We start from the raw sequence: 19,789 nt of genomic DNA, 5'->3' as shown, positions 1-19,789 counted from the left end.
TGAATTTATAAAATTTTAATTTTGCTTCACAAAAATAATTTTTTTTTATTATTTCTATACAGTTATTAGTTATTCATAGAACTGAATATTTCTCGGAAATTCATTGAAAACGCATAAACAGATTCAGACATTACGTATAAATTAGTTAAGGTTTTCAAACATGGTTAAAATCTAGAATTAACTCATTTTCAAGAGCTTAGAAAGTTTGAAGAATTTTGTGAATGAGTACGCTATTATTCAACAAAACTAATTAGGTATATTATACAAATAAATATTTTTTGTATATTCATTTAGTTATACAACTTCTAACAATTCATTGCTCTGTTCTTTTAAGAACATTGAGCACTGTGTTTTGTAAAATATATTTGATATTATTCGTATGAATATAAGTACCCAGTGGGCACGAGTTTTCCAAAAATAGTTCATACATTTACATATATGCTCTAGTCATTAATTTAAAATTAATAATGGTAATTAACATAAAATTTTTAATGTTGTTATAAATTTGTAAAACCAACCTTCATTTCGGATAATGTTTTTGAGTCAGTTAAAATCTTATTTTTATTTATTAGTATTAATTTTTTTATAGCCCTTAATAGATCCTAAATGGTTTGTGGGTAAAATTGCACCTTTTTTTTGTTGTGTATGTATTATGTGAAACTCAGTAAAACTAATTGTACGTCATGTTATAACTCAGAAAACGGGAGCTATACCTTCACTTTCTAAACACTGAAAGCAGAAATAAAGTATTCATTTTTTAGACTAAGTGAAATATTATTTGATTTAAAAAAAGCATTTATAGAGAGATTTCTTTTTAGTTTTAAGTGTGAACATTACATTTACAACTACTAGAATATTGGGAAGTTAATGCTGTATTATCAATCGAATTATAAAAAAATTGTATTTATGAACACAAAATAGTATTATAATAATAAATATAAAAATTATTATTATAAATATTACACAATTAATCGATTATAAAAATAGACAAAAATACCTGAGAAGAATATTTTGCATCCTCTCATATCTGCCTTAAAAATATATATATTTTTTTTTTGCTCATAATAGCAACAATGGTTGGTTCTACTTTTAAAATTAAGTTTTTTAGACTTCGAAAAGGAAATTTCAATAAAATATTTTACATTAATATTAAAGCAACTTTTTGTGATTTTGATTAATTCATCTAAATATAACTTAATATTTAAAAGCAAGATTGATATCTGGAGATAATTCTATGGAGGGGTAGAATCTTTGTGCTGAATACTTTGGGCCAAAATGATTTTCAAATCAAACCATTTTTTTTTTTTGGTATTGTGGTTTATTCTCCTCCGGCTAATTGCCATACAGAGGCACGCTAACAGACCACCATACCAAGGCACGCAAAGACATGTTCAGCCCCCCAAGATAGAGCGTCATAACCGCTTTACAGCCAAGAGTAAAGTGAATTTTGGAAGAACGAAGTTATCTTTGTGTAAAAGATAGAAGTAGTCGTGTTAGAAAGAATGCATTGAGAAAGCGGACAGGATTGCACATGATGTTAGATTATGCAATAGGTGGAAAACATGCTGAAATTAGGTTAACCTAATGACAGCAATCGGATTAACACAGGGGCTAAAAAGTTTTAGTATGTGTTTTTTTCCGTCTTTTTCTTTTTTTTCTTTTTACAAAGCAGGCAGTACTTTGAATATATTCAACACCTTCCCTTATTTTATTCCTTTAATCTTTCTTGTGAATACCATTTGAAATAAAGATTGATATCGTTTTAATAAACAAAACTATATAAAGACAAGATAGACCTAAGAAAGATAAACCAGCATAGAAATTATTTTAGTAAAAATATGATATAAAAATAATCGATAAAGAAATTAATTATTAACAAATTATAGCAAAATGGCTGCAATAAAAAAAATTGCTTTAAAAACTTATTTAAAAATGTTCGACCATACATAGTTTTTAAGGTTGTGAAAATGAGTTATTTTTTGATTTATTCTTTGAAGAGTTTTGAAAAAGTCTACAAATCTCTTAAAAAATGCATAGCAGTAGATGAATTTGTTGAAGCAGTAGGAGCTGATGAAATTAATGGACACATAACTAAAGAGTGCTATGAGCAGATAAAAGTTATTTTAAGCATTTAAAGCATAATATAGATCATAGATTTTTTCCTGGTTAGTTAAAAATGCCCAATTTTTTCCAATTTGTAAATATGACAAAACTAATATTAGTTATTACCACCCTTCTGTTCTTTCTATCTTACCAAAACATTTAAAAAAAGTTACATACAATGAAATATACAATTATTTTAATAGCAGTAGTTTATTACACACAAATCAATTTTTAAAAATTTGATTTTTGTATAATAGATTATTGTTGATAATTTAAAAAAAAAATAATTTAACTGAACATGCAAGTATTCAGCTTGTAGACAAACTTTACAATTCTTTTGCAAGGTCTCAAATTACATTAGTCAATTTTATTGATCTATCTAAAGCGTTTCAAACTATAGATCACGATATTTTGCTCCGTAAACTTAAACATTGTGAGATAAATAGTTGAGTTTTGCAATATTATTGAAGCTATTTAAGAAATTGAAAACAATTCTTCTATTATAATAATATATATCAATATATCAATTCGTCTATTACAATGATATATATATCAAACCGTTTTTTAGAAATATAGCGTGATAATCCACTACGTTTTATTCTGGAGCCACTTTTATTCTTGATTGACTTTTGTAAAGTCTAAAATCTTTTAAATATCATATTTGCAGATTATACAAATTAGTTCCTCTCTAAAAATGTTATTTTTAAACTCCGACTATAAATGATGAGCTACAAAAAGTATCATATTGGATCAAATGTAACAAAGTAACTCTAAATATAATTATAGAGAAACGAAATCTCTTTCCCACTCTCCAAAAAAGGTTCCTTGACCAATAGTTTGCCTCAAATTTTTATTGATCAAGTTTAAATGAAAAGAGATTTAATAATAATAATAATATATTTTCTGCAAAAGGTTAATGCCAAGTCAAGCCAATGACAGATTCAAATAACAGGTTTTACAAAATTTTACGAAACAACTTAAATAAAACCAACAATTAGCTTGCAAAACATAGCTTGTTTATTTTTAATTTAAACTCATTAACAAAATGGGATTCAACAACTGAAGTAGGCAGTTTGTTCCATAATTTTAAAACTCGATTTGTGAAGAAATTTTTATGAAGATTATTTTTGAAATAGGTAATCGTGCAATGATCTGCTTTTCTTAAAATATCTAGTTTGTAATTTTTTTTTAGGAGGAGCCAGTCATTCAATTTTTTTTAAAGCATTTAAAAAATTGTAAAAAGATAATTTGGTTTTGTATTTATATATTTTTGAAAATAGACCTAGTCTACGATTTGCTTTGGCTACATCTTATTTAATTTAAACTTAGGAGTAACAATTTTGCAACCTTTTATATGTGGCAAAATTGTTACTCCTAAATCTTTTTCCAACTCAGTAGTGCTAAGAACTTGTTTAAATTCAGCTTGTCCAAAAGTATATCAATGTTTTGGATTTAACTTGCCAATGTGCGTAACCTTGGATTTATCTAAATTTAATTTCATCATTCATATTTTAGACCGTTCTTGTATAATGTCAACATCATTTTGTAGCTCTGAAATATTACATTTTTTATCTAATTTTGCAATAACTTTGCTATTGTCCGCATATATATCGTCGCATGGATTTTTAAGTAATGAACACAAATCATTTATGGAAAGATTAAGTATTAAAATTTAGATGCTTTTTTTGACATGAACATCAGATGGAAACAACATATTAATTACATTTGCACTAAAGTGTCTAAAAGTATTGGAATTTTATACAAAGGAAGAATAAATTTAAAAAAGTAAATTTAATTTAACTCTTTCCAAAACATAACTCTTTCCAAGCCCAAGCTGATTCTTGTATTAATTTAACATAACTTGCACCGTATTTTCTACAGTTTATGTCTTGTTTACTTTCAGTTTGACTTTTAAATAGACTTTTAAATAGACTTTTAAATTAGACTTTTAAATAAACTTTTAAAAATAAATTCACTTTATCTTTTTAAAGATTTAACAAAAAAGCAAATTCGTGATGTCTTTTTAAAAGTTCACTTTACCTTTTGACGCTCAGATTTAAAACCTTGTTTTGCTAAGCGCTGTAATAAGTTCGTATTGCTTTCTGGGAATACCTTGATAACCACAAAAAAAATTGTTATTATTCATAGAAAAATGTAAAAATTTGCAGCCGATTATTGTACTTTTTTTATGATATATATATATATATATATACCCACCACGTCCCTGGTAGTACCGCACTCAACTTGTTTCTCCGCGCAGCGGCCTTGTTCGTCAAGGTTCGTGTTTCGAAGTTATAGAGTTGAGAGAGGGTGATAACCACAAGTAGCCTCCTCATCTGTAGTGGCCTTCTCGGCTTTGGGAAGGTGAATTAAAAAAAAAAAAAAAAAAAAAAAAAATATATATATATATATATATCTATATATATATATATATATATATATATATATATATATATATATATGTATATATATATATATATATATATATACATATATATATATATTATATATATTATTAAAAATTTGTATTAACATAAATTTTTCAAACCAGTAAACAAATAAAAATGAAATTCATATTAAGTTTATTGTCTGAAAATGTTTTATTTAAAATACAATGTCAAAAATACATTATTTCAAAAATTTAAATTTTAAACTTATTAAATTATTAGCACTAACGGGTGATGCTGAAGTTATCGGACAAATCCTAATTTCATTATTTGAGCATAATAATTAGTCTTTGTGGTTTTATGCGTAGGCATAAACGTTCTTTAAAATATAAACTTTATTATTTCAAACACAATTATTTAAAATGAGGTTAGATGCAGCTGAACGAGAATCTTTACGAAAGCGACTAAATATGTTTTTTTGTAAATAAACCTAATATAAAAAAAAATAATCGTAAATCATTTTGAAAAGGAAGGATTTGCTCGAGGTACAATATATGATAGCCTAAAAAGACTTTAAACTGTTCAATCGTTTTCTGATAGAAAGCACCCTAGTCGTCCGACATCCTGAACTAGAGAAAAGAAATTAACGAATTTACGAGACTTGTCAACAATCGAAAAGGGGTCAGTCAGAGAAAAATAGGTACTAAATTCGGTGTAAATCAATCAACAATTGGTCGTCAATTAAAAAAAAAAGAATATTAAATATAGAAAACGTGAAAAGACTCCAAAATACACTATAGAACAACAAATAAAGGCAAAGAAAAGAAGCAGGAAACTAGTAAACCAACTCTATAACACAAAATCGCTTCAAGTCATCGATGACAAAAAATACTTTTGTTTTGCAGGGGAGAGCATGCCTGGAAATTCTGGATACTACACAAACAACAAAAAGACATGCCCAGAAAGTGTTCGTTTTATAGGAAAAGAGAAATTTTCAAAAATATTATTAATATGGATAGCCATATCTGACCGTGGTATGTCCGAGCCATTGTTTCGCACTTCCAAGGTTGTAGCAATCAATTCATCAATCAATATTAATGAATGTTTAGAATAACGACTTCTTCCATTTATTCACAAGTATCATGGAGACTTTAACTATTTATTTTGGCCAGATTTAGCAAGTTTTTATTATTGTAAAGATTCTCTAAATTGGATGGATCAAAATGTCTGTTACGTTGATAAAGAATCCAATCCCTCAAATGTGCCTCAAGCACACCCAATTGAAAATATTTGGGGACATTTGGCACAGAAGGTTTACTAGGGAGATTGGCAAACTTCAACAGAGCAAGTTTTGATTGATCGCATTAAACTAAAACTAAAAGAAATTGATTTAAACTTTTTACAGTCACATATGAAAGGCGTCAGAGCGAAATTGAGATCAATTGCAGATGGTGGTGTTTTTTCATATAAAAAATAATATATTTTTATTAAAAGATAAATGCTTTGTTTAAAAAAAATATAATAGAAGTTTGTGTTTTTATTTATAAATAAGTTATTGACGTTTTTATTTTGTCCGATAACTTCCGCATCACCTGTTAGAGGTCCTTTAATGTGTGCTATTTTTGTTATTGTTGCAAAAATTGTTTATACAAAAAATTTATAAATCATAAGGTTACTATAGTTCAATATATATATATATATATATATATATATATATATATATAATATATATATATATATATATATATATATATATATATATATATATATATATATATATATTTATATATACACATATATATATACATATTATTTATATATATATATATAGATAGATATATTTATATACATATATATACATACACATATATACATATATGTACATACATATATAAATATATATATATATATATATATATATATATATATATATATATATATATATATATATATATATATATATATATATATATATATATATAAACAGCCTCTTGCAAAAGAGCAGAAAATCAGTTTAGTATTTTTTAGGTAATTTCATAATTTATTGAAATTGACATACACAAATGACATATGCAAAGGTGAGATTAAATTCATGTTATATACATACAGATGTATATGACATAAACTAAATCTTAGCTTTGTATACGTCATTTGAGTATATCATTTTCAATGAATAATGGATATAACAAAAAGATACGAAACTGATTCTAAAATTTTGTAAGAGAATGTTATGTTTATATTGTTTACATATAAATTGGATTTATTAATACTTATTGCCATCGGTAATGTATGAAGAGTGCTAAAAAAACTGCAGCAAATACCAATGTGAAATGGTAAGGAAGCAATGTTGAGATAAATATAAAAATCTGAATTTTGATTAGTTTTTTAATGGTTTTTATAGTCTCATAGTATTTACAATTAGTTGAACCGTCGAAATTATAAGGATCTGTAACAGTATCTCTTAAATTAGATTTAGTTTCAAGATACCTTGACATTACTATATAATCTAGATGATATTGTAAATTGATATTCTAAGTTGATAGATTTTAGTTTAGCTTCAACTCAAATGGCATAGTCTTATGTGAGCATTTAAAAAATGCTAATCAGAAAAGCCTGGCATAAAACGGTAATAGAATGTGAAAAATCTGAAAAAAGATGACATATAGTTTGTAAAAATTAGTGCAAACTCAATGGTTCCAATACATAATAATAATAATCAAGTATAAGTGTATAATTATAACAACAATAAAATAACAATAAAACATTATCATAAAATAAATTAAGCAAAACTATTGTTATAAGAAAAATATAGTTTAAAAGCGAACAAAGCGCATTATTTTAACTTTTTCATACTGTTTGGTGTTGTTTTCGGACTTCTGAACCTGCATAGAAAGATTGTTTTTGAACTTTTTTTATTTTCATTGAAATTGTTTTTTCTTAATATACATGGTGAAAATTGTGTTGTATTTGGTTGTTAAGCTTTAAGAAGAAATATTTTTTCCACAGTATTTTTTTTTACCAGAAACAGCTGGATCTACAGACCTTTGTTTAGTATGCCATCAGAATCATCTTATTTAACTGTCACCAGAAGCAGCTTGAACTACAGAAATTTTTGTTATGGAGGATATGGTTTTTGATTGCTTAAATTTAAAAAACAACCTTAAAATATAAAAAAAAAGAAGCCATTTTTAAAACTTTATGAATTGGTTGATATTGTCTACTTATTCATAAATTTTAAAAATAGCTTCCTTTTTTTTATATTTTAACGTTGTAAAAATAGACTTTGTTGGTTGATTGAATCTCTAATTTAATAAATTGTAGAAAAAATCTATAGATTAATAAGAAAGAAGTTTTGATGAAAGGTTGAAGTATACAATGTTTATTTCTTTCCAAATTTACAAAGATTTGCAAATTCATTGAAAGTAGTTGTTAAAATTTTAGTTTGCTTTGGTGTTCAATTTTTTATTCCTAAAAGATTTTCAGAAAAGGTATTCTATCAGAGATTTTATCTACAATATCAAAGCAACCTAGTCACAGTGTTCAGTTTATCCAATTACTGATAATTTTTAATGTAATGGCATCTACAAATAATTATCAAAATAGAAAATATAAGCCATCAATTCTAATTAGATACCAACATTGAGCTCTACCTTTCCACATTAATTTATAAGTAAATTAACAAAAGAAAGAAATTTGTTTTTATAACTGCAAAATTTATAAACTGCTGACTTTTTCTTTTTTTCCAAAACTATTTAGATGTAAATATAACGGGAATCTATTGGCCTTTGTATTTGTCAATAGTCAAAAAAAAAAGGTATTATTTTTTAGAAACTAACACTCCCCTTCTTTGCACACTTTTGGATAACCCACTTATGTATACTTGTCAACATAATTTTAGATGCTTCCTAACCTAACATTCTTTGAATCTAGTTTTGGTTCCAAAAAATAAATTTTCAAAAGAAAGCGTATGGTTAAAAGTTAACTTAATTCTGGAATCATTTATCAAACTATTCTACCTAAACCATTCAAATTAGCGGGAAAAGAATTCCTCATTTATAATAAAAAAAAAATTCTTGATTTAGATAAATTTCAGAAATAATTTATTTTATACATATATATATATATATATATATATATATATATATATATATATATATATATATATATATATATATACATATATATATGTATATATTAACTATAATATTATATATATATTATTAATATTATAATTATTATTATTATTATTATTATTATTACTCTTATTATTATTATTACTATTGTTGTTGTTATTTCTGTTGTTGTTGTTGTTGTTGCTATTACTATTATTGTTATTATTGTTATTATTATTATTATTGTTATTATAATTTTATTGTTATTATTATAGTTGTTGTTATTGTTGTTATTATTATTATTATTGTTATTATAATTTTATTGTTATTATTATAGTTGTTGTTATTGTTGTTATTATTATTATTATTGTTATTATAATTTTATTGTTATTATTATAGTTGTTGTTATTGTTGTTATTATTATTATTATTGTTATTATAATTTTATTGTTATTATTATAGTTGTTGTTATTGTTGTTATTATTATTACTATTGTTATTATAATTTTATTGTTATTATTATAGTTGTTGTTATTGTTGTTATTATTATTACTATTGTTATTAGTTTTCCATTTTTATAATTTGTAAAAATAAAAACTTTTGCTAAGTTTTTAATCTTTTTTATTCTCTTTTGAATGAGTATTTTAAAAAAGAAATAGATGAGATTAAACTGAGAATTTGACTTATTTTAGTAAGATTTGAATTAGTCTTACTAAAATACTATTTTAAACGTACTAAAATACTATTTTACTTTGTTAAATAAAATAATTCTTATTGATTAAAAAAATTAGACGTGTTAGTGCGATAATACTTTTTAGTATACATAAAAATTGGTTTTTAGAAAATCTTGTGAATGGAGAGAAAATATTTCCATATTGAAAAAAATGACCAAATGGAATTGTTCATTCATCATGTATTTCTCATTCGACAACTGCCACGCAGAGAAGAAGAGGAAAGTTGTTCTGGAACGTTAGTGAAGCTTGTCTATAGTTATTTACCTAACGATAACACGCCTATATCGGGTCTAAATTCCGTTCGAAAGACAATGGAAATTTGGAAAAGTATACAATGCAGTTCAGTTAATGAAGTTAAAGTTAAGGACTCACTTGTTGCTTTGGAGCCCGGTCAAACATTTGCTATATATGTTCGAGCTCATAATTCTGTAATAACTGTTAGACTATCTGAAGACAATAAAAATGCTCTTATGAGTGTGTTTAGAGCTTTACCAAGTAATGAAAAGGTTTTGATTGAAGGAGATTTGTTTCAGACATTTCCAGAACGAGCAGTTTCAATTCCATTTGATCGGTTGTTATCTGATGCGTTTTCTAGGCAAGTTGCTATATTGTGCAACAAAGTGTCGGAAAGTACATTGACAACAGCTGTAAAAGCTGGTGTTAAATATCCTGATTATTTTGATGTTGCTGAACCTGTGTTTGTCATTTCTTGGTTGTTGGGAGCAATGTCTGGAACAATACCAGAAGATAAAGACTTTGATCGTGTTCATAAAGTAATACGACACGAAGTTTTATATGAAAAAGGAATAGGAAACCCTTGGCGTCGTTCTGGAGAGTGGTTTGCAATTAAATGTGTTCTTCAAATAATGCTTGTGACAGAGCTTGGAAAAAATGAAGGAACAGTTGTTTACAAATCTTTGATGATTCATATCATGACTAGTTTTCTTAAAGATATACCTGGCAATTTTGATGATAATGATATCATTATGCAGATGCTAAGCAAGGTAAGTAGAAGAATGATAAAGTTGAAAAATTATATTGACAATTCCAACCAAAACGTGGAATTATCTAACCAAACAATTACATGGATAAATATTGTAATTAAAAATGGATGTGATATTTTGCAAAGAATGAGACAAGAAGCAGACATTCGCTGGATTAACCACAAAGGAAGTTGTTCCAAATTTGCAATTGTTAATATATTAGAGCTTCGCCCATGTGAACATATAATTCATAACTTGAATAATTCGACAATTACTCGGATAAAGCAAGCATTTAAACAAGAAAGCAACTTAAAAGTGGATATAAAAAATCCAAAATGTATGAGCCGCAATACTTGTTTTGGAAGTGTAAATTTTCTATTTGATATTAGCTTCCTTGAAAACTCCAATCAAAACAAAGAAACAGAAATAAAACTTTATGATTTTGAAGTGTGGGTTAGAACGGTGTTGTGGAAAGATTTTTTGCTAAATATCACAGAGTTTCTTGAAAACAGTTCCCAGTTGTTTGATTTGTTCTATAAATATCTTGAAATAAGTTTAGCCTTCTACGCTTCTGATCCAGTTGGATTAAGCCAAATGGTTTTAACGCTACTTCTAATAACTGCCGCATTGGATTCAATTGCTTTACAAAAATGTCCTTTACTGGCTAAATATCATAGTAGTTTTGAAGATAAGTACTTTGATAACTTACTAACACCATTACTTGAAGATATGAGGTATTTACATTCTGTTAAAGGCTATTTTTTGAAAAGAAATAAACTTGCCACTCACCAAAGCATCATAACAAACAAAGTAAATGAGAATTCATTTGGACCAAGGCTAGCCAATGAAAATGAAGCAATGCAACAAATACGAAGAGATATTCTTTTGTATGCTGAGAATCAACGTGAAAAAAAAAAAAGAGAGTTTCAACAAAGTTTTGATCGTTACAACAGTTTGATAGCAAGGCATCCGAAAAGAAGTCACCTTCAATTTTGTAAAGCATATGAAAGATGCTGTGAATGTGAAACATATAAAGAAGCTTATTCTATGACAATTGATAGATATGAAGATCCAATTCCTGAATGCGACTGGGAACAAAATGCTATTGTCTTTGAACTGTCTATACCAGTCAGTATACGATGTCTTCGTGATGCTCTGTTTTTGGTTCATAAAAAATTAGACGAAAAACAATTTCAAAAGGTTTGTATTAAACAGAAATGGAAGTCACATCCGCAGTTGAGTTCATGGGTCAGTTCAGAATGCTTAAAATCTTTAGTTTCCATTGGAAGTGATGCTGCATTGATATCGTCATCCCGCTTTAGACTCCGACTAATAAATTCTTGTTCAGATGTTTTCGTACCATGTGGACTTACTATTAAACTTTTTATAAAGTATAAAAATGAAGACGTTGAATGTAATATTGTTAATTATAAACAAATAAAAAAAAAATTTTACACAATGAAAGCTTTGAACAAATCTTATATAATTGATGAGACATGGATTGCCGGAACAACTCATACAGAAAACGAAGTTTTGGCTTCTCAAGTAAACTGTCCTTTGAATCTTAAACTCGATGAATATAAAGCTTTTGGTTCATTACGTGCTGGTCATTGTTTACAACTTAGAAAATTGCTCAAGGCAATTGAAATGCGCTCATTAAGTTTTGAAAATCCAACTGTGTTTGCTTTGATTGCACAAGCACTATGGCAAGCAGGACCTGCATTTAAAAACGATAATATGACAATAATGAATGATATTAATGATCCTGTTTTTTATTTTGAAAGTCACTCTGATCTTCAAAATGATGGATTTTGTCATGTGTTAATAGAATCTTTATCTAATTTTTTAGAAAGTATTAAAAAAAACTGGAAAAAACACAATCAACTCCATATAGTTATTATAATTACTCTAAGAATATTTTCTTTGTCAAGTGCTGAAATTCGTTTCGAAGCTTTTAAACTTTTATTACAATGCCGTTCAATTGCTCAAATATGGGCTGTTGAAATTGAACATTTACTTTCTAAATTGACGTCAGCAAACTTAAGTGAAATCCAAGAAATGCGTTTAAAGTTAATTGATGTCGCTGCATTTACAGCGCTTACTTTTGACGTTGATAGATGCTATGAATATATAATTAATAAAGAATCGCTGGTTGATTGGCTGCATTCAGTAGCTCGAATTCACGATAATATTTATTTAGGTAATAATTGTTTTGATACAGAGAGAAAAAATTTGCTTCGACGGGTCAGACAAATAGGATTGCGTTTTGAAAATATTGCAAGGAACACGTTTGCTTTAGAAAAAGCATATATATTTAGTAAATTTCTTACTATTCATTGGGCAGATTTTTGCAAAGGTAGTTGCAGTAATCTTTGGGTACCATATTTACCACCATCTCAAACATGGTATTATAACACATTTGTTTCCGATAATTTATCAGTAACATTAGAAGTTAATGTTTTGAGTGGAAAGTTTCTTGTAAATGGAAATCCTGTTGGACGGCTTCCAGATATCATTACAAAATCATCTGTTTACCAAAGAACTTTTGGTGAACATGTTTTTGATGTGCAACCATCTGCTGAACAACATTCTACATTTGTAAGTATTCACAATTTTCAAGGCTCGAGATTTTTGTTTTCTAATCGAACACACGGACAAGTTGTTGTGGAACGGTCCAGCCTAGGTAACGAGTACGAACTGATTCCTTCTGAAGTGTTTAACGGACTTTTTCCAAACCTTTTTATTGATAATTACAGTCACTGGTTGTGTAAAAACACTAACATTATTTATTTTCGACCCGTTAGATTTGATGACGCTAATTTTTTTAATGCTAAATCTGAAGACCACTTCCCATATCAATTTAATGTACAATATAAAACTTTATACGATTTACAAAGGAAGCGATACTTAGTAGATATTAATAGCAACACTTTCAAGGAAGTTTATAGCTGTTTAAGTCGCCTTGAACTTAGAGAATATGTACATATATGGGTAAGTTATCATAAAAATAGTATACAAGAAAAGTTTCAAAAAAGTCAACAACAGCTAAATAAATTTGGACAACCAAAAACATATAAAGAGCAGAATCAAACAGAAAAAAAATATTTAGAAACAAAAGAAGAAAAAACAGAAAATATGCAAACAGATCAAGAACAATTTTTTACAGAACAGGAAAACATGCAAGTAGAAAAAGAACAGATTCAAACAAAAAAAAAGCAAAACTTTGCAGTTAACGCAGAATTACCTCGAATGGATCTAAGTTTTAAAGTTGAAGTGAAAACGGGAAAGTTATTTTCTCAGGAACACGTGGGTTTAATTGTAGCCAATGATCAAGGTAATATTGGAACACTTATTGGACTAAAAAATAGTCTTTTGTTGCATGAGGATAAACCAATTGTTGATAGCAATTATCTTGGTCAACATAAAGTGTTAGTTATTCCGCATTCAGCAGCTATTGAGCTAATAGAGTCTTCCAGTCATCAAATGGTAAGAATTAATCTATATAAATTACTTTCTCCACCTTATTTTTCTTACAACATTGACGACCGGCTATGTGAACTCCGTGGCCCAGCAAATCATGAAGCTTGGCTTTATCTCTCACTTCTTCATGCTGCGACCTCTAGTTCACTTCCAGATCCATTTACAAAGTTAACTGGAACAGAATCTTCAATGCGTTTATTGCAAATTGGACGTACTTTTTCATGCAGACCATTTGATCAAAATGCAATACATACCTTAAATAGTATTTCAAAACTTGCTCCAAAACGCATAAAAAATTACGTGGACTCGCAACAATTGCAATCTGTCGCATGGTTTCCAAAACTTTACTCAACTTATGGCTACGAGAGTTTGGCTTTAGCGTCGAATATTTTGCTTTATCGTGCTGATATGTATAAAAAACTGTTTCCAACAATTGAACAAAAAACCATGCAACATGAAAACATCTTTACGAAAAGAGCATATTGGCGTTATAAAACACAGTTAAACTCATGCGCTCATTTAGACGCTGAAAACGAGAAGTTCATTGGCGGAGTTCCGAAAAGAGAAATTGCGTGGTCTTACACTAATGGTTGTGAAGAGAGTAATATTTCACGGTTAATTATGGAAGATTATTATAAACGAAATGGTGTTAGTTTTCTTCCTTCTAATTTATGGACTCTTGTCAAAGATAAAGAAAGTATAAAAGGTCCACTAGTATTTTCATTATCATCCGTGTTTACACTTGAAAATTTTGATCTGCTTGACAATTACTTACAGTTATATGGTTTGGCTCAAAATGTTCATGAAGACTTTTTTGATTTTTGTCTTTTCTTATCTTTATTAGCTTTTAAAGGCGAAAATAAAGACTTGTTGTTTAGTCTTTTAGCAGTAGTTTTACTTAAAATTCAAGTAAATCCTCCGTCTGTAAGAGAATATGAGCACCTTAACGAGACCGAGTTCAATTTAAAAGAAATTCACAAAGTAATTAACGAAGAATTCAATGATATCAATCTTAACGAAAAGTGTTCAGAGGACGAAAAAAGTTTTGAGAATTTTAAACAAAATGCAATTGATACAATAGGAGATATGGCTCAAAAACAATGGGAAACAAAAATTGTAGATTTTCATTCAATTGGTGAGTCTATAATATCCAATACCAATAATAATCAAACAACTATGTTTGCTAGAAAACAATTAACGATTACATTAAAAGATATCGTTAATATTGATGAAATAGAAGAAAAAGTCAAGAACTTGTTTTTGAGATGGAATAACAATGATAAACTGAAATCATTTTTAGGTGAAGTAGAATGTAAAATCCGTTTAAATAACTTGCATTTTAAATGTGGCAATGCAAAATTATTTAATCAAATTCATGTTCCGTTATCGGATTCAAAATGTACTTATCAATCTTCTTCAAGCGCGTACAAAATCAAAGTTCCGATTAAAAATCTTAAAGAAAACCCGGATGCTATAAGTTTGTTTCAAAATAAATCTTCTGCACCAATGTTCAATATTAAAAACAATTGTGATACCTTAAATAGAAAAAATCAATCTGAAAAGTTATTGTCACTTCTTCAAAATTTGACGGATGACCATAATTGCTATGATGACATATCAAACTTTATGAAAATTAATCTAACAAACAGTTGTACAAATATTCAAGAAAATAAACTTTCATATTTAAATGAAAAAGACTTTGAAAATAATGAAATAATTTATGAATGTCGAAGTTGTTTATTTACCAGTAAATCAAAGAGTTTGTGGGAAGAAGTAGAAGATGCCTTTATGCCTCAAAATGATAACTATTTTGATTTTGCTCTATTATATGGAGGATTATGGAGAAGAGTTACCCCAGTTACTATAATTCCATGTATATTACCATTAAAATCACAAGCATACACATTACTTTCAATTAATGATAAATATGAAGTTCCGCAAAGTGTTATTAATCGCATTGGTGCATTAATTGTATCCTGGACAAATGAACAAAGAGCTATTCGATGCCTTAAGCTAATTCAAAATAATACTTTAAATGCTGCACTCTATCAAGAAATAATTAACATAGGTCATGAGTATTGGATTCCTTCTTCAAATCCTGAGTGGCTTGTTTTTGAACTTGAAGCAAATTTCCTAATTCGTCCCATTCAGATTGATGTTGCTCAGAGCATGATATCTGCAAATGAAAACTTTGTTCAACAATTAAACATGGGAGAAGGAAAAACCAGTGTTATTGTACCTTTACTTGCAATTTCTTTAGCAACGTCGAAGCACGTTGTTAGAGTAAATGTATTACGTCCTCTTTTGAACACAAACTTTGAATTACTTTCAGATAAACTTGGTGGACTTCTTAACAAAAGAGTTTATATACTTCCATGTAGCAGAGATTTGAACATGAATCCTTCAAAGATACTGAGAGTTTACCGAAAATGTCTTTTTGGGCGTGGAATAATGCTGACAACACCTGAATACCGTTTATCCCTTAATTTAAAAACATTTGAGCATTGTCGTAAAAAATCTCGAAATGCAAAAAAGCTTTATCGATTGCGGTGCTGGATTCAGAAACATGTTCGTGACATCTTGGATGAAGCAGATGAGATATTAAACGTTAAATATCAGGTTATTTATACAATTGATAAACAGCTACTTGTTGATGGTGGTGAACTGAGATGGATAATTTCTCAAGCAGTCTTAAAATTAGTTAATAAATTTATTGAAAACATGTTCAAAAAATACGGAGAAAACTATATTGAATTTTATGTAGACAATACTCGATACGATTCATTTTCACGTATTCGTTTTATTAGCAGCAACAAAAATATGTATGAAGAATTGTGTTGTTTAATTGTTGACTCCATTCTTAATAATGAGGTTCCAGAAGTTTCAATAGCAACAAAAATTAAACAACGTGATAAAGAGCTTGCTAAATTATTTATTACCTCTAATGACATCAGTGATCTTGAGAGCAACAAATATTTATCAAAACTTTTCAAAAAGAATACTTTTTTAAAAGAAAAGTTGTTAGTTTTACGTGGACTTCTTCTCTTTGAAGTTTTACATATGGCACTTCAAAAACGTTGGAGAGTTAACTTTGGCGTTAGTCTTTCAAAAACATCTTCAAAAATGGCTGTACCATATCGCGCTAAAGATGTTGCTTCCGAAAGAACTGAGTTTGGTCATCCTGATATGGCTATTATTTTGACACAAATTAGTTATTATATGAGTGGCCTTAGTAAAAACCAGCTTGATGAGGTATTTGTAAATTTAGAAAAATGCACACACAAAGAAGTTCAATATGAACAATGGATTACATCTATTGGAATTGATAATGTACCAAACGATTTGCGCGAACTGAATGGCGTTAATCTAGACAGTATTGAACAAAAAGAAAAGCTATATTCTATATTAAGTTACAGTATGAGTGTCATAAACTTTTGGTTGAATCAAGTTGTTTATCCACGAGAAGCAAAACAGTTTCCCTACAAGATTTCAACATCGGCATGGGATTTATGTTTGAAAAAATATCATGGGTCGAAATATAAAAATTACACTACCGGGTTCAGTGGCACAAATGAATTACAATTGCTTTTTCCATTAAACATTAGACAAAAAGATTTGCCGAAAATATTAGGTACAAATGCTATGGTTTTAAGCTTTTTACTTCAACCAGAAAATAAAACCTATTATCACAAAAATTCGTGTGTTGATAGTATAGAAGAATGTATTTTGAAAAAGCTAGTTGAAACAAAAGCTTGTGTTTTAATTGATGTAGGTGCGCTAATGTTGAAGATGGATAATGAAAAAGTTGCCCAGGAATGGCTCAAGCTTTCATTAGCATCTGATGTGTCTGCAGCAATATATTTTGACAAGGAAGATAGAATAATGGTTTATGATAGAAAAGGTCGTGCCTCTTTACTTTCTGTTTCTCCATACTTTCACAAACTCAATAGGTGTGTTGTATATTTAGATGATATTCATACTAGGGGAACAGATTTAAAGTTTCCTGTTCCAGCAGCTGCTTGTGTAACTTTGGGTGAGGGACTTACAAAAGACCGCCTTGTTCAAGCATGTATGCGTATGCGAATGCTGGGAAATGGACACAGAGTTTATTTCTACGCCTCCAGGGACGTCCACATATCTATTGTAAATCAAATGATAACTTGTGACAAAATTCCTGAAACTCCTGATATCCTAAAATGGGCAATTAGTAACAGCTGTAATGCTATTCGCGACGGCTTTTTGCACTGGTCTTTGCAAGGACTTCGATATGCTACTAAAGAAGCTGTTGAATTTTCTATATTTAAAAATAAAATGCGTAAAAAAAGCTTAAATATAGATAGTCTTCAAAAACTTGGTTATAGGTGTTCTGAAGATGAAGTGATAAATCTGGAAAGTTTTTACGGAGGAACTCGGTCATTAGAAACTGTTCCTAAAATTGTTCAAAATAGTTTGAATAAACGAGTTATTTTTTTTACGGAAAACAACGAAGCAACCAAAACCTTTGTAGAAACAATAACCTCAATTGGAGAAAATATTGTTTTTCGCTGTAATCAATATGTATCTGAATACAAACGTTTTGCAAGTATCCTTAACGAAGAGCAAGAAAGAGAACTTGAAGCTGAGCTGGAAGAAGAACGTCAGGTCAATCGTCCTATTCGTCAAAATCCACATAAACCAAATTTGTCAAAAGAAATTGTAGAACTTGTCAAAACTGGTAATATAAATCATGAAGGTCTTGTTGACATTTTACCCATAAATAAAATTTTTCAAAATACAGATCGAATTTTAAAGTTGACACCAATAAATTGTTTGAGTCCTTCCTTTATGGTTTCAAAGGAGTTCACTATGGTTATTAAAGATACTAAGAGAGGAGATGAATTTCTTTTTGAGATTTCTTGGGTGATAGTAGTTTCTCCTAAGAATAATTCTGACCATGATACCTATATTTTGATTAGTTCTTATGAGGCAAATGAGCTAATTCCAATGTTTCGTTTAATCAACAAAAATTGTGGTATAAGATTACATATGTTTGCACCTCGTTTACGTCGTGATCAAAACATATTAATTAATCAAAATTCTCTTGCCCTTCCTCATTCAGAAAATAAATTGTTAGATGATTCTTTTATTGCTCAACTTAATGTATTAGCTGGTGGACTTTTTTTCTCAACTAAAGATGAAGAAGATGCGTACTCGAATTTTCTTGGAATTTTTCAAAATTCTTCTGATAAAAATGATGTTTCAGAAACTGATGAATCTAATTACAATCCACAATGCAAAAAAAGAAAATTAGAAACTCCCAAAAGTAGTTTAAAAAAAAACATTGTGAAATTTGCGGTAGAAATTTTGCGTGCACGAGGACGATGCATGGGTTCTACATTGTCAGATGTTTGTCAGTTGCTCTTTAATAGAACAAGAACTGCTTCTTTATTATAATTTTAGTTAGACTTAGAATAATATTTAAAAATAGAAGAAGTAAGTTTTCAAATTTTTTTAAAACTTATTTTAGTTTTGTTTTTATACTTGCATTTATTAAAGCCATCTAGTTTGATACGGTGTAAAGGTGATCGGAGTAAAGTGTTTGAGAAAAGAAACATTTTTTATATTATATTCTGTTGTAAGGTTAAGATTGCGCTTTCAAAAATTGTGTTTTATCACACATACCTTTTATCGTGCGTGTCTTTCTCATCAACACTCTCAAAAATAATAAAAAAGAGTTCATTTACCAGTTATAAGGCGCTTTAATTTTAGTTTTTAGTTAGTTTATATATACAGCGGTTAAAATTGTTAAAATTCTTGCGCTTCTTTCACAACTTATTCGAAGTTATTTATAAAATCATCAAGCAATAATTAAATAGCCCTGTATGTTGTAATGAAATATTTATTGCTCTATCTTTTTGCTGAAGCAAATGGCTAAAAATGTGATGCATTGTAACAAGTGAAACCAAACCTTTATCAACACAATAAGTTCATAAGAACTTTTTTGTTTTAATAA

General features: G+C 28.3%; 1 protein-coding gene across 1 annotated transcript; it reads left to right on the top strand.

Annotated features, from left to right (window-relative positions):
* The first annotated feature begins 156 nt into the window (after positions 1 to 156).
* Positions 157 to 19,361, top strand: LOC124819357 (uncharacterized). The gene is made up of 2 exons (XM_065817044.1): positions 157 to 254; positions 9,442 to 19,361. Exon 2 carries the CDS (start codon positions 9,454 to 9,456, stop codon positions 19,228 to 19,230), a length of 9,777 nt encoding a protein of 3,258 aa, XP_065673116.1. The 5' UTR covers positions 157 to 254; positions 9,442 to 9,453; the 3' UTR covers positions 19,231 to 19,361.
* Positions 19,362 to 19,789: the final 428 nt, after the last annotated feature.

The sequence above is a fragment of the Hydra vulgaris genome, chromosome 14 (genome assembly GCF_038396675.1).
Source record: "Hydra vulgaris chromosome 14, alternate assembly HydraT2T_AEP".
NCBI lineage: Eukaryota > Metazoa > Cnidaria > Hydrozoa > Anthoathecata > Hydridae > Hydra > Hydra vulgaris.
Note: the sequence above shows the minus strand (reverse complement) of the source record. Positions and strands in the feature narration are given on the sequence as shown.

Excerpts from the sequence above, each read along its gene's own strand:
- LOC124819357 (XM_065817044.1), top strand. The coding sequence starts at position 9,454 with ATGGAGAGAAAATATTTCCATATTGAAAAAAATGACCAAATGGAATTG.